Genomic DNA, 26691 nt, shown 5'->3' with positions numbered 1-26691 from the left:
TGCTTGCGACTTGATGGCAATCTTTGACTTGAATTTCAAGGACAAGGCACCGAGTTCTACTGCCCACTTGGAGATTCTTTCTGTTGCATCTCTATTGTGGAGGATGTCTCCCACGGGGAATTCTGTGATGACGGAGATGTTGTGTTCCTAGAAGTAGTGTTGTAGCTTCCGCGAGGTGAGTAGTATTGCGTATAGCAATTTTTGAACTGGTGGGTACCTAGTTTTGGAATTTGACAACACCTCACTAATGAAGTAGATGGGCCTCTGTACTTTGTATACATGGCTTGGTTCTGGTCTTTCGACCACGATCGTCGTGCTGACAAAATTAGTAGTCGCGGCGATGTAGAGCAACAAGTCTTCGTTAGGAGTAGGTGTCGTGAGGACCGGTGGCTTTGATAAGAAGTCCTTCAATTGTTGAAGGGCTTGTTCTGCCTCCTCAGTCCACTGGAATTTATCTTGTCACTTGAGTAGTTTGAAGAAGGGTAGTCCTGTTCTTCAAGTCTTCAGATAAATCTGTTGAGTGCCGCCATGCATCCAGTCAGCTTCTGGATGTTGTTGATGCATAATGGGGCATGTAAATTTGTGATGGAGGTGATCTTCTCAAGGTTAGCCTTGATTCCTTGATGGATGATGATGAACCCAAGTAGTTTTCTGAAGGGTACACCGAACACGCATTTTGCTGAGTTCAGCTTGCACCGAAAGCTTCGCAAGCTTGCAAAGATTTCACCTAGATCTGCAATCAAATCGTCGGGATTTCTGGTCTTTACGACCACATCATCCACGTACGCCTCTACGTTGCGGTATAATTGTTTCTTGAAACACTTCTGGATAGCTCTTTGATATGTGGCAGTTACGTTCTTCAACCCGAAGGACATGTGGTATAGCAGAAAGCTCCGTATGGGGTGATGAACGTGGTCTTAATCTAGTCTTCTTCCTTGAGAGCTATATGGTGATATCCCGAGTAGCAATCAAGGAAATAGAGTAGAACGCATCTAGCCATTGAGTCGATGACTTGATCAATCCTAGGGAGCTTGAAGGGATCCTTTGGATAGTGCTTGTTGAGGTCCGTGTAGTCGACACACATCCACCGCTCGTTGTTGTTCTTTTTGCGCACCAAGATGGGATAGGCCAGCCTGTCTGGATAATAGACTTCTTTTATAAAGCCAGCCGCGAGTAGTTTGGCCAACTCTTTTTTGATTGTTTCTCTTCTATCTTGGGCGAATCAACGTAGTCGTTGTCGATTGTGCATGCTCGATCAACTCCCTGGGCACCCCACCATAGTTGATGACTTCCATGCAAATATGTCTCAGTTGGCCCGGAGGAAGCTGACGAGCACATCTTCCTATTTGGGATCCAGCCCTGAGCCCATCAAAACAGTTTTGGAGCTATCGCCAGTTTCAAGGTCAATGTCTTTGATATCGACTTCACTTGCCGGCTGCACCTTGGTTGCCCCCGACTTTTTCTTTGGTATCTCGAGTTCTGTCTGGGACAGTTTTTTGGAGGCGGCGAAGACTTGCATCATGGAATTTGGAACTTGAGTAGTCGCTGCCAACTCCACGGCTTCTGTGTCGCAGTTATAGGATCTTTTCAAGTCTTTGCGCAGGAAAAGTACTCCCTTTGGTCCCGGCATTTTAGGTACTAGGTACACGTAATGTGGGATGGCCGTAAACTTGGCCAGTGCAGGTCTTTCGAGGATAGCGTGATACGAAGTTTCGAAGTTGGCTACCTCAAATTGGATGTATTTTGTCCGATAGTGTTCCTTGATCCCGAAGGTAACTAGCAAGACTATCTGACCTAGGGGTACAGCTACATTGCCTAGGACGATCTCGTAGAATTGAGTGTTCATCAGGGTAAGCATATCTGTAATGTCGAGGCTCATTTTCCTCAAAGTTTTGTCGAAGAGTATGTTGAGACTACTACCACCATCAATGAGTACTTTGGTGAGTCGAGAACCCGTGACTACTGGGTCCAGGACGAGAGGAGATTGGCAGCTCGGACCACTTGAGGAACGTAGGTGTTGCTGGTTTAATGGACATGATCTCTTAGAGAGCTAGTTTCTGGGACCGCTTGGTAGCAGTACCCGATGAGTACCTGGTGTGCCGCCGAAGATGACGTTGACGGTATTGGACGGGTTCTGGAACTTGTCGTTGTCGTTGTCGTCTTCTTTGGCTTTGCCCTTATCCTTTGCTCCAGAGGGTTCTGATAGATTTTTCATGACTCTGCGAAGATTATAGCAGTCCATCGTAGAGTGCTTGGAGTGTGAGTGCTATGGGCACTGCTTTTTTAGGAGCTCCTTGAACGGAGTCCTTGATTTTCACCACTTTTCTTGGAGAACTGAGACATCACTGCGACAGTATTGTCTGGCTTTCTCCTGCAATTTTGAGCACCCGAGTAGTTGCCTCTATTGTCATTGGTGCGATCATTGCGGTTCTTGTCGTTACGTTGGCCATTGCTTTGGTTGTTGTTGTTTAGGCCTCTGTTACGACTAGACTCAAACTGCTCGATCTCTTTATCTTCTTCGTCTGCCCAGGCTTGTATCATAATCTTGAGAGACTTGATATCTTCTGGGCATCTTCTGCCAAAATCTTGGAACATCCGGCGGTCATTGAGACTGTTCTGAAAGCAACCTATAGTGTCCCGCTCCGTGATGTCCATAATGGTGGCCTTCTTGTCAAAGAAACGGCATAGATAACTACGCAGGGTCTCGCCTTGTTGCTGTTTGATTTGAGATAAGTCGATCCTGTTGCTAGGACATTGCATTGCCCCTGCGAAGTTGTTTGTGAACGCTGCCTTGAGTTGACTCCACGTGTCAATGGAGTTCCCTTCTAGAGATTCGAGCCATGCGAGTGGCCCTACCTCCATGCAGATAGGGAAGTAGATGACTTTGGTGTCATCGTTTCCTCCTACCGCCTGAACTGACAACGAGTAGTACCTCAACCATTGGACTGGGTCTTGCTTGCCGTCGTACTTGGTAATACCTAGAGGTTTAAAGTTGTCGGGTAGAACCGTCTTTCGTACTCATTTGGAGAAGGCGGGAAACCCGTCAGAGTCTTCTTCCGAGTAGTCGACTTCCTACTCGTGTTCACAGCGGCGCCCTTCGATGATGTCACGAGCGTTGCGATTCTTCTTGAGCTTCTAACGGAGGTCGTGCGTTGGTTGTTGAAGCTCTCGATAGGGCCCACGGTGGCCACAACCTCTCGAGGGTCCCACCCGACTACCTTCTGCCCTGTGCTGACTTGGTCTGGGGTTCTCAATTTTGGGAACCTCGTTTTGACTAGGTCTGGCATTCTCGTTGCGACTAGGTCTGGCGCTACTGCCGTGATGAAAAGAAGTGCGTCGAACCGAGTAGATTAGGCTCTGCCGATCGAGTTGCTCGTACGCATGCTCCACCAATAGAGCCAGTTGCTTGGTGTACTTGGTTTATGGCATTGCCCAAGTACTCAGGTCGATACATGCAATGGTGGCGAGAGGGGTATGGTGCTGACGCGATTGAACTGCTTCAACCGCGTGATTCAGGTTTATGATGGGTAGTTTGTTTGCAAGGCGACGTCGACACTCTGCCCATGCAACATTTCTTGCTCGCCGACAATTCCTTTGTCTTTCAGCCTCTTCTCCTTGCATGTTGGCGATGAGTTCATCCTGTGAGACGTCGTCTGGGTGACGTTTGTGTCACGGATTCCTTTCTGGCGGCTGTTCTTTGTCGCCATCTTGAGCAGCGACGATGGCGAGTAGTTCTCGCTCTGGGGAGAAATTACCCAAACTTGACGTGATGACCTCTGTGGAACTATCTTCTTCGTAGATAGGCGATAGAGGGGTCCCTTCCTGGTATGTGAGGTTGTCAAGATAGGCAACAAGGCGTGACTCGTCATGCTTGGCAAGAGTAGGTAGCTTCGTGTTGAGCCAGTAGACGTATCTGCCTTGCGGAGTAGATGTGATTACTCGACCTTGTTGTGGACCCGATAAAGGAGTCCCATCATCCGGATCCAAGTAGTAGTCGACTACTCGGGGTCCTTGATCAAATCCGAGTTGAATTGTGATCTGGACAGGGTGTCTTGATAGACGGCCCCCGATTTTCGGAGTCTGAACGGGAACCGACTTGTGTTGTAGACTGATTCACACGATGACTTAACTCATGGGAACCATTCCGATTGGTGAGAGAAGTCGAGTTGTACTCGGACTCATCCCTCGATCCTCGAAAGAGGTCGAAAATTTCGTTGAATTTTTCAACGAAATCCTCCAAAGCTTAGCGATGAAGGTTGATGTCGTATTGCTTCTCCTCCAGGGATGGCGCGATATGGTGGTGGAAGTTTCCAGCGCGTTCTGTGACGCAGACTCAGGACCCATAGACGAACGTCGCGCCCGCTTCGAACGCGACGGTGGGCTTGATGATGAGTTGAGCCATCGAGTTCGCCGGTGGATCTTTCGCGAGAGTCCCTACCTGGTGCACTAGTTGTCGGTGTTTAGACCCGGCAACCTACCTAGGGGTACCCGAGGTAGTATTTTATGCGTGGGGCTCGCCGAGATCAGGAACTCGATGGCGAACTCGAACACACAATTTAGACAGATTCGGGCTGCTTATGTCGCATAATATACCCTACGTCCTGTATGTTGGTTGTGTTGTATTGCTTGAACTTGTTTGGAGGGATCCCTGCCTCGCTTTATATTGCCGGAGGCAGGGTTACATGTCGTTTGTTTACATGAATACTAGTCGGATTCGACTAGAGAGTCCTACTCTAATTGCTACGAGTAGTTTCCTAATCCTCGACTAGTTTTTATTCTTCACGTAGACCACGCCGTCCTGCACCATAGTCTCCATGCCTGACACGTCTCGGTGAACAACCATGTATTGTAGGGTTGTCCAGACCTCCCGGTGGGCCCATAGATGTATGGCCGACAATCGCGCAGTCTTTTTTGTCGCAATGCCGACTACTTATTTTAAATATCTTCTCTTAGTGGTTGTTAATCTACTCGAGCAGAACACACCTCAATTCGTGAAAGTCTCGGATCTTCTGTCATGGCTAAACGTTAGAACGCGAGACAAAGATCTCCGTAGCGTCAGTGCCAGTACGCGTACATGAGATAAAGATCTCACACGTAGTGGCAATGGCTAAACATGGACTGGGAGCGTAAACATAATAGGCTAACTACTCAGGAAAAATGTGGCCAAAATAAGAGCGTGACACATAACATTTACATTACATTCATTACTGAAATTTATAAATTTCAGTAGTTTCAATATGCTACATAATGTATGCATCTCTTTTTGCAGGTCAAGCTTCGGTGACGATTCTCTAGGACGCTTAGCGTACTAACAATGGCTCCACTAGCTCCCAGGCTTGGGGGTTAAGCGCCAATTACTACTCGGAATATCTCCAGTGGCTCAGCTAGCTTCCAAGCTTGGGGGCTAAGTGCCAAATAACTACTTGATGTGGCTCCTACGGCTCACCTAGTGCATAAGCTCGGGGCTGGACGCCAAATGACTACTCGAAAGACAACTGGCGTGAAGACTAAAGACCCTCGGATTGATTAATTAATCATTCCAAGGCTCGGGGGCTAATTAGCTACATCCAGCAGTTGTTTTCTTTTCAAGACACCTAATTCTTCGATTCAACCTAAGGCTCGGGGGCTACTCCATATGGAGTGCGACTTCCGCCGCTCTCCATATCACATTTCAAAGATGAAGATTACAAAATCAAGACAATCAAGAGCTTGAGCACACCATAGCCTCATAGCAGCTTTAAGGAATTTTAAAGATTCAGCCAGACAAAGTACTCGAGAAGCACTAAACTACTCAGCGAGGGATCTAAAAAGTACTCAAAGACTGCTGCATTTGACTATGAAGCGCTAGGGAGCTTGTCGAGGATAGATCCCCAATACCCGCAAGGAAGGAAGAAGATAGAGTCCTACTAGGACTCCTCCTTATAACCGACTAGTAATCCCGTCCCCTGGAGTATATAAAGAAGGCCAGGGGTCTCTAAATTGGTAGGCGAAGACTTCATAGAATCACAACAGAGGACCAAATACCTAATATTATCTGAAATTAATTTCATTGCATAGCTACGACAAGGCTTATGCTAGGTGATGGTGATGGTAAAGACTAAAGAGCAAGATGAGAGTATATTGGTCAGATATTTGCCTACACTTGGTACCATGGGTTTTATCACAACGCTTCCTCTCGCACCATTTGGTTCAGAAGTGTGGAGAGCATATGGATTTTTTTCCCACTGTAAGATTGGACTCCTATGCTCCGTACCGGTTCTTTTTCCTTTGGGCATGCATGCACGTGTTATAAATTTATAAATCATAACCATGCTATCTGTTTGGATGAATCTCGTACTTAGTATGTCAGTGTGGTAACACTGGAGACTACAAGTGCAGAGGAACAACGCATATCAATTATTAAGGATTTGTGTTTGTACTTCTTTGTTTAGATGAAGTACCCTGATCCTTCTTGAGCTGAGTGATAGTGTTCACGGTTCTGTTTATGGCCAAGCAGGCTTGGTTACTGATCTTTTTATCCTTCTCTTGACACACATTATTATTTTTGCAAGCAAGAAACAATTCTGATGGCAACCGCGAATCAATCTAGGTGTTACTCTGTTTACTCGTGGAAGTAATGCATGTGTTTTCACTTGTAGCTTACTTATGTCCTCATGACGTGCTAAATATTTATGTATGTTTCATCCATATACATAAAGAAAACAAAGTGTTCCGTAAAAAATTGACCATTGCATCGTCTATGTATCTATTAGGCTAATTAGTCCAACACTAACCCTATGGATCATCGGGCATGCTGTCGCCTCATGGTTTACCTGAATTGCTGGTGGTTGCATCTTCTATCAAAATGTTTCAGATTATACATTGTTTGTTCTTCCAGGACATGTGAAGTTGAGCTTCCATTATAAATAAAAATGGCTACATTATTATGCACCTGAGCTCCTTTAACTCTTGTTTTAGAAAAAGGAAGAACCCACTTGTTCCTTCGGCTTTTGCTAATTCAAATAAAAAAAATCAAGAGAGACAAGAAAATGAGTAGTTGGATTCTTTTTTATAGTTCCTATATATGTTTTAGTGAAACATTTGCAAATTCTATTTGATGCATGTAAATGGACATTCTGTTGTAAGATGTCTCCCTGCTATGTATTCCATTAGTCACAGGGATTAATTTTCTTATTGCAGCCTTTGACCTAAATTAATAATCTTAACCTTGTAGACTACATAGAGGGATAAGATGAGCACTCCGAAGTTGCACGAGTTCCTCCATTTAGTGCTGTCAGCTTGTTACATGGTTGATTTTGTACTTCTTCAGAACAATTCTCATACTATTCTATTGCAGAACATCACAAAGAAATAAAAAGGCCTCTGCAGAGATTTAGGGCAACTCCAACCGAGACCCTTCTTGATCCCTTGCCTCATCTATGAGGGCTAAAACGCAAAAAAACTCTGGCCGGTCTCTCATCCGCCCCCGAGCAATGAGGCGACCTCATTCTCCCCCTCTCGACTCTCACTCATGGGATGCCCTCTCCTGAGCTCTCATCCGGCGACGGTACCAACGACCGACGCTCCTGCGCTTCCACGGAGGTTTCCCCGCGCCAGGTAGGTCGATTTCTCATATGCGGCGACCATGTAGTCTATGGGAACAAGCTCTAACTCGGGCCTGTTCGCTTCAGCTTATAAGCCGGCTGAAAAGCTGAAACGGCTGATTTGTTGTGAGAGGAAAACACTGTTTGGTGGCTGATAAGCCGGCTGAATAAGCTGAAGCGAACAGGCCATCAAGATTCTCTCCAAAAGGTTGATTGCGACTGTGATTTGAAAGTTATAGTTGTTAGATAACAAACATAATTTATTTTCACTACTTTTCGCTGATGAAATTTCGTCGTGAATTAAGTTTTGTGTTATGTATTTTCGATTCCCCCTGCCACTTCTCAAATTGAACTGTAATAAGATCTGACATAGTGACCTCTGAGAAGTCAGGCATAGAGCTAACTTTGGTCCACCACTCCGCAACCAACGCAAAGTGAGACCACGACGTTCTGCTCGGCAGCTCGCACGCTAGCCAACTGCAGACATTGGTCAACTCTCTCTCAAAATATGGTGTAGACACTGTCCCAAATTCGAGCAGAGGGCTGGCATGTGTAAACAACTAAATTACTAGTATAGCAGTTTGTCATTGGCTCGTATATTTGTTCGCATAATACAAAGTTGACACAGCAGCAGGTGATCGGAGAGACCATCTTCTCTACAAACGATTTCGCGCCCTGCTGGCGAGACCCACAACGTCAACGAGTACAGATGCCACGGCGCACGCGTGGAAGGCTTATGCTCCGCTGCCGAGGCGCTGGGTGGCGAGGTCGCAGCGCGCCGGCGCGAAGCCGACGCGGCCGTTCAGGAGGTCGTACTCAACCCACACGTTCTGCTGGTGGTGGTGCCCGATCACGTACGCCGACATGCCCGCCATGTCCGAGTTCCCGAAGGTCAGGCACCACACCGCCTCGGCGCCGCCCTCCCCGCGCCGCTCACCGGGCACCCTGTACAGCAGCTTCTCCCCGGCAACCGCCACCTCCGCGCCGCGCAGGACGAGGCCCACCTCCGGGAGCAGCCGGCTCGCCGCGGCCACCCGGGCCTCCGGCGCGCGGAAGCACGCGTCGAACGCGCCCTGGAACACGAAGCCCGGCTCGCCGAGCGGGGCCAGGAGCGGGCGCGTCTGGTTCAGGAACTCGCCCTTGAGCACCCCGTAGGCGTCGGCGAGGAGGAAGGTGAACTGCGTGCCGGAGTCCACCATGGTCTGCCCCGCGCCCGTGTGGTCCGGCGCGAGCACGGACTTGGGGATTGGCAGCAGCGCGGCGCCGACGCGGATGCCCTCCAGCTGCACGGAGTAGGCCACGCGGTCGAAGTACGGCAGCGGCTGCGAGATCTCGATGAGCGGCGTGTAGTTCAGCGGCGGCGCCAGGGCGGCGCCGTCGCCGCCGAGGACGAGGAGGCCGGGCCCGTAGCCCGGGCCAATGCAGTAGGCGAAGCGGCGGGTGGCCGTCTGCGTCACGAAGGACAGGGAGCCCCGGTTCATGCCGAGGAGCCCCGTCGCGGCCTCCTGGGACGAGCTGGTGGCGTTGCCGCTACTGCCGCGGCCGCCCGTGGCGGAGTAGTACGAGGTGACGCAGCCGAAGAGCGCGGGCACGGGCGGCGCGCCACCGAGGAGGAACGTGTCGGCTGCCAGTACGCCGTCGGCGGACGAGGCGTCCGCGTAGGAGAGCGAGACGCGGCAGGAGTTGGACGGCGGCGCGGCGCAGAAGGGCGGGACGGGGAGGTCGCGCCCACGCCACTGGCACTCCGGCGACGGGCAGCGGACGGCGCCGTACGTTGACGAGGCGGACGCATTGAACACCGCCGCGGGGCCCGGTGGCGGCGGGGCCGGCGCCCGCGTCCCGGTCCCGTTGCAGAACAGCCAGGAGAGCTCGCTGCCGGTGTCGAGCACCATGGTCACGTTCTGCGGCGGCGTGCCCACGGCCACCGACACGGTCAGGCTCACATCGTGGCGGAACCGGAGCTTGTTCGCCGGCGCCTGCGGGGGCGGCGGCGCCCCCTGCACCCGCAGCGGAAGCAGCACTCTCCCTCCGAAGCCAGCCTCTCCGTCCGCCGCCGCCGCCGCCGCCGCCACCGCGTGGGCGAGGAGAGAGAGGCAGAGGAGAAGGATTTGCTGCATGGCATGCGGTCACTCTCTGTTTCTAAACTGCCCGCGCGCGCGGTCGCGGCTTTTTTTTCCCGCTCCATCCGGCTCCGGCTCCGGCTCCCGCACTGTGTGTGGCACGAGTGAGGGGTGTTTGGATAGCAGGTGCTAAATTTTAGCACCTGTCACATCGAATGTTTGGACACTAATTAGGAGTATTAAACATAGTCTAATTACAAAACTAATTGCACAACCCCTAGGCTAAATCGCGAGACGAATCTATTAAGCCTAATTAATCCATCATTAGCGAATGGTTACTGTAGCACCACATTGTCAAATTATGGACTAATTAGGCTTAATAGATTCGTCTCGCGATTTTAGCCTAGGGGTTGTGCAATTAGTTTTGTAATTAGACTATGTTTAATACTCCTAATTAGTGTCCAAACATCCGATGTGACATGTGCTAAAATTTAGGACATGCCTCCCAAACACCCCCGAGCTGGACCGGTGGAACCAAAATTTGTGGCTCCATCAGCTCGTTGCCGGTCTGCGAGAGGAAGAGAGAGAAAAATAACTCTTGTAAATAGTATAGCTACAGCACATGTATAGTACGTATGAGGTAGAGCCGGAGCCCATGGAAGCTCCACCAAAGTGGCCCTAAATCTCGCTCCCCGCTGACTGCTGCGTCACACTCCTCCCTACTAATGCCAGCGACCCAGCGTCCGCCTCTTTCCTCCGCCCAGCGGCAATCGTACGAGGGCACGTGTCAGGCCTTTTTGCAGCAACAGTAGGTTACACTGCGTCAGGTTGCGTCCCTCCCATCCAAGGCTCGACTCTTCTTCTTCTCCGATCCCCGGCGAAGCAGTGGTCGGCGACCTCATCAATACGCGTACTGACTGTGACTGGTCACCGCTCGGGTTGTCCGGCCAGGTGGCGCCACTGGAGCTTAGTTAAAGCGAGACATGCTCCTGGACCTCAGGACCTGAGGGCTGAGGCTACAGATTTGGCGTCCATCAGCGAGGACTCCCGCCGGAGGCGAGTGGCTTTCAGCGCAGCTGCCTCGCCAACGATCTCTCGCTAGATTTGCCGAAAAGGGCCCTTGGCGTTCGGTGTAGCGCGCGCCAGTTCATGCTGCCTGCGGTTGGGCAACCCGTGGTCGACAGCTGGAGACCTGCCAATGCAACGCAACCACATCCACAGGCCCGTCATCTTCCCGTGCTTCCGTGCTTCCGTGCTTCCTTGCCCCCGTTCCGTTGCTGAGCAAATCTACATGGAAGTCAGGAAACCCCAAGATTGCCCGTTCCAGTTTTTTCACGGCAGCCGTGGCTCTGCCGACAGTGCCGAGTGGCTCCGACTCCGAGGACACGGCGGCACGAGACGATGATGGTGACGGGCTGACGGCCGGCTCCTGTGATCTGCCCCGCTCTGCCTCTGCCTCACCGCTCAATCGGGCCACCATCACCACCGGCATCATGCGAGAATGACGCGACATTTCTTACGAACGAACCTGCAGGCGCCTTTAACCTTTACCACATTCCGATACGTGAAGGGAAAGCAACGGGCACCACGGGCTACGGCATCGGCGCACCAGAAAATAAAAGGCACACAGTGAGTCAGTGACAGTGCCACCCAGTACGTCCTCAACGTGTGGGCCACTTGAGAGACCTGTCGTGTGGCATTGGCAACATGATGGAAAGATAGCGCAGGAAAGCCGTGCAAAGAGAAATGAGCAGACGTTTCATACGGTTTCATCGCCGTTGCTTCTGAAATTTGGCCAGGTGAGTTGTTCAATGTTCATGCATCACAGCATCAGACATACGTGGCTCGCACTCGGTCAAAGCGCTGCTATGATCACCAGAATCTACACACGAGACGTCGAGCTCGTCGTATTCAGTTCCGTTTTTTGGCAAATGATTAGCTTCTGCCGCTGGATACACATGTGTTGACCCGACACGAATCACCACTCCGGTTCTTTTCAAATAGAAGCGATCATCATACACACACATGGCGCACCAATCATGCGCAACTGAAGGCTGGTGCCAGACTGCCGGGGGCGAATAAGATACCACCGCTTGTGCAAACCATCCAATCCACTTCTGCTCTACAAAGCACTCATGGATCTGCACGGCAGGAACGCTCGTATCCTGCGTGCGACCACGCATTCTTTACGTTCTGATTGCTCAAGTTCGGGGACAACCACACAATGGAGTACTCAAATCTTGGAACCAAACAAAGTGGAGAAGGCTTTCAGAAAACATGGAGCCTCAGTGCCTCACCAAAGCGTTGCAAGGACGCTGCAGGACCATTCCTTCTGAAGCAACCATTATAATGCATGCCACAGGAAGGTGCGGCTACATTATGCGTGCTAACAGCCGTCGAATTCCTGAAAGAAGCACTGGATGATCCCACAGTTCCACACCCAACTTCTGCCGTGCTGCCAAGAACCGAGTTCATTGCACTGAAACATGGAGCTGGAAGAAGGTTCACCTCTTTCGATACCAAAAAATATTCTCCTTATTGCAGGAAGGTATGCAGAACATCCACATCGTTTAGCACTTCCTGCGGTACAGAATTGGCACATAGATGAAAAGCTGTCAATCTTTCCCAAGGCCTCTTGAAAGTCAGGAATGGGCATAAAGCATTGAGCAGTGAGCAGTTCGGGTGCTCATTCGGCAGGAGTCCTTTTCCTCGAGCACTCACAGTGATGCCCAGAATGCCGAAAGCTCTCCAGGACCAGGTCCACCAAACCACCACCAGTAGATTCCAGTGCACTGAGCCATCCTGCCATGCCAAACATTTCCCTGAATGCTATTAAGCTAGCCTCAAGCTCAGGTTACCTAACAGAAGGTGCTTACCTTACCTTGAGTGAAGACGAGCCCCCATGATTTGCTGACTATAGATGGCTTGAAATGGGTCCAGTCCTGCTTGACCTGACAGCTGCCTTCCAATCTTTGTCACGAATGGACCCAATGCTTGATCATCACCATGGCCTATGCAGTATGCATGCAAGGTTGCACAAACAGGCTGAAGAATCAACCGACATTCAGAGATGTTGATTGCTCAACAACCCAGATAATACATTCATCTTGACACATAACAAAACTGCTCACTGCTCAGCAATTGGCAATTCTATAATGATGCATACATAGAATCGGATAGGGTACTCACCCATGCCCCCACATCGCCAGTAATGATACAAGAAGAAGCAGACTCATACTGTACTGTTGTACTGTGAGAGCCTCACAAATAAATGACCATCGCCGCTGTCAGCTGGAGAACCTTGTGAAAGGTAAGCAGTCACATGGACCACTGAAATTCTTCATGTCAACCTGCAACTATAAGAAGCATGAAGGATAATTATCAAGAAAAGTATACAGCATTTACATCCGGAATCCACAAAAGATAACATTAGCAACAGAGATGCATAACATAGTTACATAGACCAACATTTTTATAACAATTTAGCTACAAAGGGTAGCAAGACAAAGAACCAGTGTAAAGGGCAAAGCAAATAACTAAAAACATAAAACAATATACAGTCACTGGACGAGTACTCAGAGGATAGCAGGAAAAGTAACTAGTTAGGATCCGCTGTGAGTTATTACTGATTAGCTAATATACAGAATCTTCCACAACATATAATGGAAAAAATAATTGGTGCGAGAGCAATAAATGGATTACAGCTATATCCATAAATAGTACATGACAGCCCAAACGAGAGGTAAAGGAAAATGACATGAACTAAACATCAACAAGCTTCACTAGCAGCAGTTGAATTGTTGCATGGACTTAGACCTGAAGAAATGAGACTGATTTCTTGCCCTTACTGTAAAGATATTCAATTGATGTCAGTTTATTTTTCCACCTGCAGATAGCAGAGCCCTTGCAAGCATGCTGTTTCAGCATTAATTTTGTAAACAGAAAAGATGTAAAAGAAGAGGACAACAAAGGCATGCAACTGCACCATACAGCTGGTTTTTCCTAGGTCAAATGGTACATGCAGTACTTAAGTGAGCAAAGTAAAGATCAGGATATGGAGAATTGTATGCAGTTTCTCAGGTACCCTTCTGCTTTTAAGAAACTCCTAAAAGTAGCCACACATTTATATCAGATTAAAGGCAATACAAAATAATAAGGCATGGATGAGGTGCTCTAAACAACAAACTGGAGCAAACACAATAGATATGCAAGATTACAAAAATCCAAATAGATGAAAATCACAATAGCTATGGCAATTTGTCAGTGTACAGCTCATATCATCATTGAAAATTCAGTATGTTACTATTTGAAAGGACATGCAGGTGAAATAACAAGGATCAATTTCATGGTTAGGCCAACCACTATTATGACCCATATGACTTGCAAACAAGATGGAGAGCTACATGGATGGACAAAGACAAAGAATGTCTGCTACAAGATAGCACCCCCGCTATCTTACTCATCATATACAAATAGCTGAAAATAAATAGCAGGGACCTTTACTACTAAGAGCGAAGTTAGATCCATGATTTGTAGGATCCATCTGGACGTGTGTTGTATTCAAAGAAAATTCATCTAACCATCCATAATTGGACATGTGGTAATTTAAACAGTTTTCATATAACACGACAATGCTAGATTTAGATGCTCTTTTTAATCACCTTTACTCATTGTGCACCAACCCAAACTAGCACCCACACTAGTTGAAAACACTAGAAATACAATTTAAAATCATGATATCTAGATATAGCCAATATATTTTTCTCGGTGCATACAAAGAGTGTGGTGACTTGAGGTTTCCTTATTTAGCAGAGGAAACAAAGGCATCAAACCTGCAGGGGAAAACAACCAGAGAAATTAAGAGAATAAAAATGGCAGGTCGCTACTTAGAAACATGAGCACAGCTAGGCTAAGTTTTGACCATTAAACATTATTAGCTAGTGCTGGGGCGACCATTGTTATGACTAATCCATGATGCACATATTTTTTTGGATTCAAACAATGACGGGGTTTAGCCTGCTGCACAAAGTAACATCAGAGAATTTTTCAATTTTTAATATAAAATATATGATATAGCAAAATGGAAATTCATCTTGATCCAGTATGTACACAAATGGTAGGGATGTAAATACAGCCAATGTTCTCTCTAACTACAATCTTGCAAAGGACTGATTTCCCCAACATTCATTGCTATTACTTCCTTGAAGCACTTGTTTGACCGAATTTGCTTGCCATGCTCAAACTAATTTGGTTGCCATGTTCACTCCAAGATGTTTGCTCATACCCATCTCTCGATAATTCTTAAATGAGACAAAAGAGGGGATAATGCAAGACCTTCATTTACATCAAAAGTCCCAAGAAATTATAATCTGGATTCCCTTCTTACACTAACCCTAGTTCTTCAGCACTATCAATTGAAAACGAGTTACCAAGGAAAACTGTGCTCAGCCACTAAGAGATTGCGACGAACTCGCTTGCCGGCTGCCATGACCGAAACAGCCAAACAGATTCCTAAATACACGGCGAATCCGACCTTCACCGCCATCCACTTGCCTCTCTCCCTCTGGCCATGTCACCCTCCTCGGGCCGACCCCGTTACTGAAGCCCCCATCCAGCTCGGTGTAGACGACCGGGAGCTGCTCTCTGGGCCCGCCGGCGAACCTCCCTACGGCAAATCCACCGCGTGGAAGTCGCCAGATAGTGAGCCCCGCATCCGCCTCCGCATCTGGGGTGGCCGCGGCCGGAAGCTCTTGGCGGCAAACGGGGCACGAGTTGCGGAGGGAGAGCCAGGGCAAGATGCAGTCTTGGTGGTAGACATGCTTGCACGGCATCTCCCGCCCGGCGGCGCCGGGCTCAAAGGCCTCCTGGCAGACCGCGCAGTGGGCCCCGCCTCCGGCGATCGTCACAGATGGCATGGACTCCACCGCAGCCTTCGACGCCGGGGGTCGCGGCGCCGCCGCCTCCCGCGAGAACTGGTCCAGCAGGCGGTGGAAGCCGGACCCCATGAGGAGGTGCTGGACGTCGCCGGGCAGCGGCCGCAGCCCGTCGCCCGCGCCGTCGTCATAGTAGAGCTCGAACCCGGACAGCGATCCGCCCCGGAGCACGATGACCGGGTTCATCGTCCCGCGCCGGCCGCTCCCGCCGCCGCCCCGCGGCGGCGGCTGCGGGAACTGCTCCAGGAAGCCGCCGTCGCACTCCGGGCAGACGACGGTGGCCGGAGACACCCTCACGAAGCGGCTGCAGCGGTAGCACCAGTACGACACCGGGGACGACTCCATCCCCGCAATCGAAGCCCCCCGACCCTCCGACCAAAATCGAGCCGGAAAACTTGCAGACTCACTCCAGCCGCAGATCGAAGACGACGGCCGGCCTCAGATCCAAGAAATTTCCGGGGGCGAGGCGCCGAAATCCCCAAATCGAACTCCGCCGGATTCGATTCGGGGGCTTTCGGGGAGCGGAGACGAGGAGGTGGGGAGGGGAATTGCGGGGTGGGTGAGTGGGTGGGGCGGTTTTATGTGGGACGCCGTCCGGCGGGGCGGTGACGTCCCGGGTGACGGCGACTGCACGTGGAGCGTGGCGATTGGGAAAGGCACACGCCGTTAGCTAGCGGCCGGGGGTGACGTTGACCGGTCAGCCGGCCGTGGAAGGTCAAAGGGGAAGGCCGCCCGGGATGGATGGATCGGCGGCGCCCGGGCGGGTTTAGCAAACCGCCGCGTGGATGGAAGAAGGGTGGGCGGTTTTGACTTGCGCGGTAAAAGGCGACAGGTTTAAATTGATTGCGGTTTTGGTTTGACGCTGGCCACCAGTTTGGAAACAGCACTTCTGAGTTCTGCAGCTGCAGGCTCATACTAAACATGGCACAGTAAATAAATTTGTCATATTGCGGAATATGAATTTATAGAGTAAATAAATTTGGCAGACTTGTTGACGCAACCCATCTAAACATGGCACAAACAACAAAGATGAACACTATCATGGCACTATTGAATTTTCTTTGCGTGTGAATTTACCGTTAGTTCAAAAAAGAAGCGTACATGCATTCTCGTTCTTTCATTTCCTCAACACTTTTCAAAAATTCCTATCTGACTTTTCAATATATTGTTGTACATGTACTTCACTTTTGCATCTGGGTGAAACGATTCCCAGTTATAGATGGCTCCGCGAATGGTCGCCGTTCTTCCAACAACTTCACTTTCAGTCACTTTCGAATCACCACTAGAGGCTCATCGGTGACTACAGGGGTCAAAGGTCTCCTGCCGTTACCACCTCAATCACTTTCTGAATTATTACAGCGCTTTTGCCGGGTTAATAAACAAATAACCGCAGACAAATTGACCTTCACGTGTGCCTACAGGCCACATGTACAGGCACAAAATAGCCAGATGCCAAAAGTCAGTAATGTTTGACATGTGCTGGAGTCCATGTCAGGGGAGTAGATCAGATCTACAGAACCAACAAAGAAACTTCATATGCTGTCATGCTCAATCAGACACGCTACATCACCCCTTGTCTGCTGAGTAATGAAAGAGAGCTGATGAGAAGCTTCCGGCCCATCCCTTGTGGTCTTGCCACGGCCTTTCTGCTATTCTAAAGTCTATGAACAGAGCAATTCAACACCAAAAAAAAAAAATCACACACCGGTATTGGCTACTAAATATATGAAAACATGATATAACCTTCGTTTATAAAAAAACAAATGATATAAGACATTATCCTTACAGTCTAAAGGGTTGTTTTTGTATATCAAACATGGGAGGTTGTCCTGTACTGTACACAACATATCCATTAGCCATTACCAATCACCATATAATGCAATCCCTTTTCACAAAGGAACGGTCCATATTCCAGCAACAGACAGCGCTTTGCAATACAGGGCTCACAACTCACTTGGCACGTTTCACAAAGGAACGGTCAAGTTATTTTGCTCATCAAGAAGAATATTGAACGTAAAAATATAGCATATATGGACCTACCAGAAGGTTTGGACAGTTCTAAATATGAGGTTGGACACCGAGACATATCTGACATGTAGACTATGGCGCAGGACGGCGTAGTCTACGTAGAAAGACAGGAACTAGTCAAAGATTAGGAAATGTACTCTGTCATGGGCCTCAAACTAGGCTCTCCAAGGTTCATATTAGAGGATTTCCTGCATAAGACAAAACTTCAGAGACACAACAAGTCGATCATGAGCTACAATTAGTACTCAAAGAAGGAGCAACAAGACATACCTTATAGATCTCCTCAACTACAAAGAGAGTTCTCCTGTAAAGCGCAGCGGCTTAATGGTCGGAAATAGTCTCTTTGGCACGGCTTGAATGTCGCAGCATGATCATCGCCAGCCTTAGCCGCCGCCTCTGCTCTTCGAGTTGTTCTTGCGCCGGCAGGGTCCATCAGAGCAACATGAGGCTCCGGATCATCTTCAATATTGATCACCTCCTCAATGACTGGCAACCTGTCTTGCGCAGCCAGAGCAGCCGCCTTTTCAGCATCCATCACCGGCTCGAGTATCTGCAAACCATCAATGTCATCTTGAGTAGACACAGTGGTGATATTGAAATCGCCTACCGGACGCGGGAGGCACATCTTCTGCGGTGACGGATTTCTTCACGGCCCATTTCGCAACAATGGACCGCTTCTTCTTTGGTGGCGGAGGAATTGCAGCTTCGAGCTCCTCATCAGCTGTGCGCTTCTTCGATTCAGAGGATGACCCGACCTTAGCAAATGGCTGGACCTTGACTTCAAAATTCTCCGCAGCATCCGAACTGGTGCTGCTGGAGGCCTCGAGTACTTCCTCTTCCTCGTCATCACTCTCAGTGCTCTCCACCATATGCACGCGAGGAGCAGCTTCACAAATATCTTCCGATCCGGGAGGAGGAGAAGCAGAGAAGTACAAGCTGACATCTTCCTGCAAAGAAAGTCAAGTTAGCACACCCAACAACTACAAAAATAAGTATTTGGAGGCTATGGCTACGGGTACTTACAGGCTTTGGCGGGTTGGCAGCATTGAATTCCCGCACAATGGTGGGGATCTCGCCCACATTTTTGAACATCCGCTTCAGGCTCACCATAATCTCATCTATATTGAGCTCATCAGGCGAAAGTCTGGATGGATCATTGACTCCAGTATACTCATAGCCCCAGTGGCATCGCTGCTGTAAGGGCTGGATTCTTCGCTTCATAAAGCTGAAGGCTACTCCAACTCCAGTGAGACCTTCTTGCTTTAGCTTGGCTATTCTATCAAGGAGTTCGGGTAGTTGGAGGCAATCCCCATGAGTTGGCTCATCCAACCACCGGTTGTTCCAGGTGGGACGATGCCTTGTCAGTTTGGGTAGTTTGAGATCGTGGTTGCCAATGTAGCACTACTTCTCCTTCCACTCGACATTGAAGTCTATCAACTCATACTCTAGATACAGGCTACTGAGTTTCTCCCGCATCTGGATACCGGCGCCTCTGACTACTTGAGTATGATCCCTCATCGGTTGCGGCTTTACACAGAAAAATTTTCGGAATAACTGAAAGTTGGGGCGGATTCCCAGAAAAGCTTCGCAGAAGTGCACAAAAATAGCAGTATGGAGGATTCCGTTGGGGTTCAGATGAACCAGCTCCAACTTATAATAATCCAGAAGACTCCGGAAAAATCAGAAGTTTGTAAGTGCAAGACCGCGCTCGATGAAGTGAGCGAAAATTACTGTTTTATCAGGTATTCCTCCAATGGTCACGGATTGCCGTAGGAGGATCTCCAATTGATGAAGTCTTGATCTTGGAGCAGCTTGGCGGCCACAAACACCTTGATCTCCTCCTCTTTTAAGAATGACCGCTTCCAAGCGCAACTAGGAGTTGGCGGCGCAGTCTAATCCGTCTTCCCGTACTTGGGTGCCGGCAATTGTGGCTCCTTCTTGTCGGACCTCTTCTTCTTCTCACCCTCGACTTCTTTGGATGCATCAGCCTTCCTCACCATCCTTAATGTCACGAGCTTCTTCTGTCGCATACGCTCGGGGCCTCAGTGGTGGGGGACGGCGGCGCTAGCGCTCGGAGATTGGGCAGCGGCAGCGCTAGGGCTACAGTATGGAGGTCAGAAAAGCAAATGGCAAAGGTGAAACGAAAAGGAATAACTTCCTCCGCTATTTATCACCGTGGCACAGTAACAACGGCGCGAATAAAGGAATATTCAGGTTTAACAGATCCGCAGATTTCACGGCACCTGATTAGCCGTTACCTCTATTCTCAGAAGAGATGAGATTTCCTTTCAGAGATGGTCACGTTGACCAGAGGTTGCCAAAGGCTCGAGGTTGTGTGTCATGTGTCCATCATAAAAAAAAAATTTCTGGGTTTTAAGGAAAAGTGATGCAAATTACAGATCGACCCTTAGCCTGATTCTTCGATTCAAACTAATCCTCGGGGGCTACTCCATATGGAGTGCAACTTTTATCGCACTTCCACATAAAATTCAAGATTGAAGGACAGGGGACTCAGTTAAATGAGGCTTGAGTACATTCTAGCAGCATGACAGTTTTTTTTACATTTGAAGATTTATCCAGACGAAGTACTCGAAGAGCACTAAGAACTAGTCGGTGAAGTCTAAAAACACTCGAAACTGTTGCATTTGACTAAAAAGTACTCAAGGGCTTGTCGTACATACATCTATAAGCCCACCAGAAGGTTTGGACAGTCCTAAATATGGGGTTGGACACCAAAACATATCTGACATGGAGATTATGGTGCAGGACGACGTAGTCTATGTGGAAAGACAGGAACTAGTCGAGGATTAGGAAAAATACTCGTAGTAATAAGAGTAGAACTCATTTAGTCGAATCTGACTAGTTTTCTTGTAACCAACCGACCTGTAACCCTGCCCTCGGCAATATAAGCCTGCCCTCGGCAATATAAGGTGAGACAGGGACCCCCCTCCAAAGCAATTCAATCCAACCAACGCAAAGGACGTAGGGTATTATGCTATTCAGCGACCCGAACCTGTCTAAATCGTGTGTCTGCGTTTACCTTCGAGTTCCTGATCTCGACGAGCCCCATTAACCAAAGCACTACCTCGAGCACTCCCCTCGGTAGGTTGCCGGGTCTAAACACCAACAGATGTAGCTTCCAAAAGTCAATGCCTAACCAGTCCAAATCCAACCTACTTCAGCATGAAGCAACAAAGAAAATATAACAAAGAAAATATAACATTTCAGTTTCAAAGTTGAAAGTGCATAATTCAACAATTCAGGCGGATTTGATGCTTCATACTTCAATCTTAAATTCAACCAAAGCGGCACAGGGTTTGAGAAATCACAAACTGTTGATACACCCCAACACCGGTAACACACACTAGCAAATTTTGGCATGAAAGGAATCGTGTACACCCCAGGAAAACACAAACTGAGTAAAACATGTTAGTACTTCTTGATTTGTATTGAAGTACAACATGTTGGCAAATGCAATTGAGGTGACATATAAAATTTATGAAGCATCTGTTGTACAATAACTTTTACACAAACCAGAATAAATGAGAAGAAATGGGGTTAACTTGAACAGAGCTAACAGAAGCAAGCAGCTAACCAGTCTTCCAATGACAAAATATCTGAGAAAAGCACACACTGAAGACTCATCTGCATCCGAAGAGCATAACCTGTATAAAAGTAAATGCAATGGACAGAGGAGTCAAGACTTAAGTATGCAGTATGATCTATGTGGTAGATACATAGTAAAGGTGATCGGCTGTATGGTCAGGCTTCAGATAAGGAACAGCAACATGACAATGTCGACCATTGTAGAGGGAGTATGGTTCACTAACAAAGGGAGGAGCCAATTGCTCTAACTACTAATTAAGGCAACAACTATTCATGAAAAATCTACAAAAATTCTTGACTCATCAGCTCGATGTGGAAGGCCTAAAAATTTGAAATATTCTGTCAGCCTATCCTCCTGCATAGTGAAAGACAGAAAGAAACGAGAGAAGAGAATGTAGAAAAGGAAGTGTTCATGTCAGGAGTACAGCTAGACATCTGTATGAAGTGGCTAAAAATTTGACTCGAGAGTAAACTGCATCATAGTCTCATTTATGTAAAACTGGAATTGTTTGATTTAAACTTCCAAGGTGGGTGCAATTAGTCAATTGAACTTGAGAATCACTTATTTAGGCCATTGATCTAGTTTAAGTGGTGTGTTCTAGGTCTAATTTCTATAGTCTCACACCTCAACACACATGAGCCGCTAACTAAGATGTTGTCTGACAGAAGGCAAAACTAAATATGAACACACCCTGGATGACTAGCTATCAAACTATCTTGGATTAGTCTCTATGATAGTAGTACATGAAAGCTGTCTGCCTGGGGCATTGCGAGAAGAACTTCAGCAGAGGTATGCAGAGACTCTTCATGAGGTTCGAAATGGTAGCCATGTGGTAGAATATCTATGAAGTACCAGCAAGGTGAATTCAACTAGAATATGCATATCTCTACAGGAATCATCACTTCCTCCGAGTGACATGAGCATACCTGCGCTATCTTCTTCAGATTACCTTCTATAGTCCCATCCAAGCATATTCTACAGGACCAATTGAGTCGTGTCCTTAAGGCATTCGCCTTTCCAAATTCAAGTCTTTATCACTTTCACTTGCAATTTATTTTAAGTGTGGCGCAATTCACACTTGATATAATATGTTGGAAGCATTCCACACTTTTATAAATGGAACATTCCTAGAACTAGTTGTACGGTAATTTTGTTTAGCATGTCCCGCAGCTGAACTGATCACATCTAACCTAAGTGCAAACTGCAGAGGGAAGCAAAACCTCACGCGATACTAAATATGCAATGTTGCATACACTGTCACAGCTATTACAAGAAGCTAAGGCGGAAGAGAAGAGCAATTGCTCACATTGGGGTGGCAGACAAACGAGAGGCAGGAATCAATAATTTCTCCTCTTCTTCCTGGACTTGGCCCTCTTCTGCCTGGCCTCCTCTTTCTGCTTCTCGGCCTCCTCCTTCTCAAACTTCTCCTTTTCCCTCTTCTGTAAGAAGTCCTGCACCGCCAGGTAGATCACCTGCATTGCACAAAGAATCGAGAGCCAGCCAAAAACACAGCCTGGCGAGATCAGCATCGACCATCCCATGATCCAACACCACACCGGCTCGCAAAACGACCAACAATTATTCGCCACTCATGGAGGCCCAGGCACGCACACCGAGGGTGAGGATGGAGAGGCCGACGAACGCGACCGTCAGCAGCACGGACACCACCGTGGCGGTGACGCTGTCGTCGTCGGCCGCCACCCTCATCGCGGCCTCCGCCTCCTCCAGGGGCAACTCCGCGTCGCCGGCCACGGCCGCAGCAGCTGGGCGCCCGCGCCGCAGCCGCAACCTCGCGAGGCGCAGAGGCCTCGAAGCCCCTCCACCCTCCGCATTCCTAGCAGCGCGCCTCAGCGGGAGCGGCCTCCGCGGCGCGAGGGGCAGAACTGAGAGCGAGCTCGCTGCCGCTGCCGCCATTATCCCGTCCCTCGCGCCCGTGAAGCGAATGAACGGTCGAAACGAACGGCCGAAAGGGAGAGATGGAAAAAAGGCCTGGGCCGTATCAGAAAACCTAGGCGGGCCAACCCCGGGGCAGCACAATAAGGGCCCGTTTCGGCCCACTGAGCTTCCGCGCCTGGGTCCGAACAGCCGAGTGAATTCCAGAGAGATCCGTCCCTATCCCCAACCTTCCTCCTCCAACACCACCGTGATGTGACGCATTCGGCGTTTGTTTGGCGTTTTGGCTCGTCATCCCTGACCTGCCTGTTCTATCCAGAACCGGAAATATCTCGCATCGCCGCGAACGAACGCACACGACACGAGGGAGACGCACGCACGCATCACCGGCTTCGGGAACCGCAGAGAGCAACCGCACCGGACGCGCGGTGGTTTGGTTTCGCCGGCAGCGCCGTGGGATCAGGGAGGATTGAAAGAGGAGGACGGGATGGCGGGGGATAGGCTGAGCTGGGCGGGGCTGCTGAAATGGAGCCTCTCCTACGTCGACGGGGCCGGGCCGTCCCGCACCATCAGGTAAGGGGGATGTTCGATTGCTGGTGGGAAGGCGGCTTGTGTCTTTCTTCCGGATGTGGCCTGTGGCTGAAGCGCGTGTTGGTTTTTGGTGGCGCCGATCAACAGCGAGGAGGAGCGGCGGTGGCTGGCGGAGGCGGTGGAGCGGCACATGATGGTGGACGTGGTGAGCCGGATGCGGGAGATCGCGCTGCTCATGAGCACGCCGCCTGCCGTCCTGGAGGCGCAGGGCATCACCCACGACGATATCGAAGGTATGGGCGCCAATTACCAGTTGCGGCATTGCACGCTGCATTTCCCTTATCTCCTGCTGGGATTCGCTGAGCACGTATGCTAGTGTTGGTTGGTGTCGATTTCAGCGGTCAAATTTTAGGTTGGATGATGCGTTTCTGTTAAAGGGTGATAGATATGGAATGGAATCAGTCAGCCTTTTTTTTCTTTAGGCAGCTTGCAGCTTAGATAGGCAATTCAGATCCTAAATTGGAGCACACTGTAACGAATAGGTAATTTTACTTTAGGGAGCATATATTAAGGAATGATTCCCCCTCTGAATAGAAAACAAAAGAAAAAAAAAAGTTTACTATGTCTTTCTGTTGTTCGACTTTGAATATTCTGTGGTTCGATTAGATACCAAATACCTCTGCTATTCCCAGTTCCACCATTTTTAGGTCGGTAGAGATATGTTCCTATGCGCCTTTATGATGTACTTCTAATATTATGTTTTAATAGAATCGCATGTCTGACTTAGTATCTGATAGCATTTCTCCCTTTATAGGCATGTTTTAATAGAATGACTGATTTAGTATCTCATGGCATTTCTTATACCTCATTGATACTAATCCATGTGCTTTGAAAATCGCAGGTCTGTTGAGTGAGCTGCAGGTACATGTTGAGTCTATCGACATGGCAAATGGTATGTCCCAGGTTCATGTTTAATTTTTTCCATGTCTTGTTATCGTTTCAGGTGTTCACAAAATCACATGTTTTGTATCTTATTTTGCAACTAGCTTCTGTTTTTATGGTAATAATCTTTGTATAGCCCCACCCTGACTTAAATATGGCTCCAATTGTGGTATATAACATGGTGCCTCCTTTGTGGGATTCTTGAGGGCCCTTGATGTGGATGGCTCATTGTGACCATATCTTTGCACATTATTCTACCCATCATTTGACCCGAAATTCCTCGGGAGCTGTCTGATATTTAATGTGTCAGTTGGTAATTGCTGCATGTTATAAGGTTTATGAATGTTGCACTTATTCACACATAACTCAAATTAATCTGCTTTTAAGTGAAATCTACAATTCCATCTGTAGGAGACCATGGTAGCACTTGGAGGCATGCATTACTGGTGTCAAACTGAATACATTCACATCATTGGATGATTCAATGGCATTAGTAGTTTCTGTTGAGGTGGCTAAACAAATGGATGGAGGCAACTATAGTGGTTTTTTTGGCAATAGAATATTGCTGTTCAGGTGAATTCTCAGCTTCCCCTTTCAATATGCTAGCATACAAAATTTCAAGGGGAGCTGATCCGTTAGGAAAAAAAAGTTGACTGGATGTTGAACTAACTGTTTACAATGAAGCAATAATATCCATTGACCTAATTGAAAATGTTCTTTATGTGAAACTGTGGATTTTTATGCTAATTTATTTGTTATTTACACGGTTATTTTGTTTTTCCTCTCTGCTGTGTTATAGATTTGCACTCTGTTGGTGGGTTGGTTCCAGTTATCAAGTTCCTCAGAAATTCTGACGCCCGTATCCGAGCAAAAGCAGCTGATGTGGTGACAACAGTTGTTCAGAACAATCCAACCAGCCAGCAGTTGGTCATGGAAGCTAGTGGTTTTGAGCCCCTCTTGTCCAATTTCAGATCAGATCCTGACCTTACTGCCCGCATAAAAGCTCTTGGTGCTCTATCTTGTAAGTATTTTGTCCGCATTTTTAGATGGTAAGGGTATATTTTATCATAAATTGCCTTGTCTGATGGTGTTCTTATTTATTATTCAGCCTTGATACGAAACAACAGACCAGGAGTTGCTGCATTTCGTTTAGCCAATGGATATACAGGACTAAGAGATGCATTGAATTCAGAGAGTGCAAGATTTCAGAGGTAACATAATTGATATGAGATTGTTAGTGCTGTTTTTTGGGTAAATGCCTTGCTAAATGTTCTGTCTAAGATGTTTTTCCCTATTTGGCAGGAAAGCATTGAGTCTGACTCACTATCTGCTCAGCGAAAGCCATTCAGATTGCTCAGTATTTGCGCAGCTAGGTTTCCCCTACCTTATGATGCGCTTGGCATCCAGTAATGACTCTGGTGTTAGAGAAGCAGCATTAGGGGGCTTGCTTGAGCTTGCAAGGGACATGACACTGGGAAATAGGAGTCTACTAGCAGAGCATGACAGGTTACGACGGCTTCTCCGGGGACGCGTAGAAAGCATAAGGAGGATGACTCCTGAAGATCTGGATGCTGCACGGGAAGAGAGGCAGCTCGTTGACTCATTGTGGATCGCCTGCTACAATGAACCGTCCATGCTCCGGAATGAAGGGCTCCTTGTTCTGCCTGGGGAGGAATCTTTCGAGCAACCTCCTGATGTGGCTGGTAGATTCTTCGAGCCAATGCGCCAAGCTTCTGCAAGGAGGGCACCCCCTGTTGAGAGAACAGGCTCAGGAGATGAAGCTGGGGGTGGAATGATTTTGCTTTTAGGCCCAGCACCAGATGGTGGATCAAACTTCCAGAGTCATTGATCGTTCTGGAGGTAGACCATGCATGACACCATGAGAGAGGAAGTTGTGGGATCGTGCTACTGCCTTGTACTTATAAGTGCTTCGGGTGTTATGTAACTAGGGATTGATACGTAAATAATATCCTGTTCTGAAATAACTAAATACCATAATGCTGCTTATGCTTGTATAGTAACTCCCAGTTACGCTGTGATTAAGTAGTTATAAATATTCCGTGTCTAAACGTTGAGTAAATAGTGTGAATGATAAACATTTCTGCTAATTTCAG

At 48.3% G+C, this 26691-nt stretch overlaps 4 protein-coding genes across 4 annotated transcripts; 1 reads left to right on the top strand and 3 right to left on the bottom strand.

Moving 5' to 3' along the window:
- Positions 1–8134: 8134 nt before the first annotated feature.
- LOC117837055 (aspartic proteinase PCS1) lies at positions 8135–9898 on the bottom strand. Its single transcript, XM_034716616.2, has one exon. It carries the CDS (start codon positions 9698–9700, stop codon positions 8318–8320), a length of 1383 nt encoding a protein of 460 aa, XP_034572507.1. The 5' UTR covers positions 9701–9898; the 3' UTR covers positions 8135–8317.
- A 5068-nt stretch (positions 9899–14966) lies between these two features.
- On the bottom strand, positions 14967–16139 carry LOC117840754 (E3 ubiquitin-protein ligase RDUF2). Its single transcript, XM_034721275.2, has one exon. It carries the CDS (start codon positions 15919–15921, stop codon positions 15088–15090), a length of 834 nt encoding a protein of 277 aa, XP_034577166.1. The 5' UTR covers positions 15922–16139; the 3' UTR covers positions 14967–15087.
- Positions 16140–21020: 4881 nt separating this feature from the next.
- LOC117835766 (uncharacterized) lies at positions 21021–23181 on the bottom strand. The gene is made up of 3 exons (XM_034715089.2): positions 22823–23181; positions 22518–22683; positions 21021–21269 (listed from the first exon to the last, which is right to left on the bottom strand). The coding sequence occupies exons 1-2, from the start codon at positions 23123–23125 to the stop codon at positions 22549–22551; spliced, it is 438 nt and encodes a 145-aa protein (XP_034570980.2). The 5' UTR covers positions 23126–23181; the 3' UTR covers positions 21021–21269; positions 22518–22548.
- Positions 23182–23365: 184 nt separating this feature from the next.
- LOC117839166 (uncharacterized) lies at positions 23366–26685 on the top strand. The gene is made up of 6 exons (XM_034719437.2): positions 23366–23677; positions 23783–23928; positions 24537–24587; positions 25377–25598; positions 25686–25788; positions 25880–26685. Exons 1-6 carry the CDS (start codon positions 23592–23594, stop codon positions 26424–26426), a joined length of 1155 nt encoding a protein of 384 aa, XP_034575328.1. The 5' UTR covers positions 23366–23591; the 3' UTR covers positions 26427–26685.
- Positions 26686–26691: the final 6 nt, after the last annotated feature.

The sequence above is a fragment of the Setaria viridis genome, chromosome 9 (genome assembly GCF_005286985.2).
Source record: "Setaria viridis chromosome 9, Setaria_viridis_v4.0, whole genome shotgun sequence".
NCBI lineage: Eukaryota > Viridiplantae > Streptophyta > Magnoliopsida > Poales > Poaceae > Setaria > Setaria viridis.
The sequence above is the reverse complement of the archived record's forward strand: the minus strand, read 5'-3'. Positions and strand labels throughout refer to the sequence as shown.

What these genes read in the sequence shown, in the direction of transcription:
- LOC117835766 (XM_034715089.2), bottom strand. Translation starts at nt 23,125, where the DNA reads ATGGCGGCAGCGGCAGCGAGCTCGCTCTCAGTTCTGCCCCTCGCGCCG. An exon ending in TCTCCATCCTCACCCTCGGT is followed by an intron (nt 22,684 to 22,822) that starts GTGCGTGCCTGG and finishes TGTGCAATGCAG; the next exon opens with GTGATCTACCTGGCGGTGCA.
- LOC117840754 (XM_034721275.2), bottom strand. Translation starts at nt 15,921, where the DNA reads ATGGAGTCGTCCCCGGTGTCGTACTGGTGCTACCGCTGCAGCCGCTTC.
- LOC117839166 (XM_034719437.2), top strand. Translation starts at nt 23,592, where the DNA reads ATGGCGGGGGATAGGCTGAGCTGGGCGGGGCTGCTGAAATGGAGCCTC. An exon ending in CACCCACGACGATATCGAAG is followed by an intron (nt 23,929 to 24,536) that starts GTATGGGCGCCA and finishes TGAAAATCGCAG; the next exon opens with GTCTGTTGAGTGAGCTGCAG. An exon ending in GTCTATCGACATGGCAAATG is followed by an intron (nt 24,588 to 25,376) that starts GTATGTCCCAGG and finishes GCTGTGTTATAG; the next exon opens with ATTTGCACTCTGTTGGTGGG.
- LOC117837055 (XM_034716616.2), bottom strand. Translation starts at nt 9,700, where the DNA reads ATGCAGCAAATCCTTCTCCTCTGCCTCTCTCTCCTCGCCCACGCGGTG.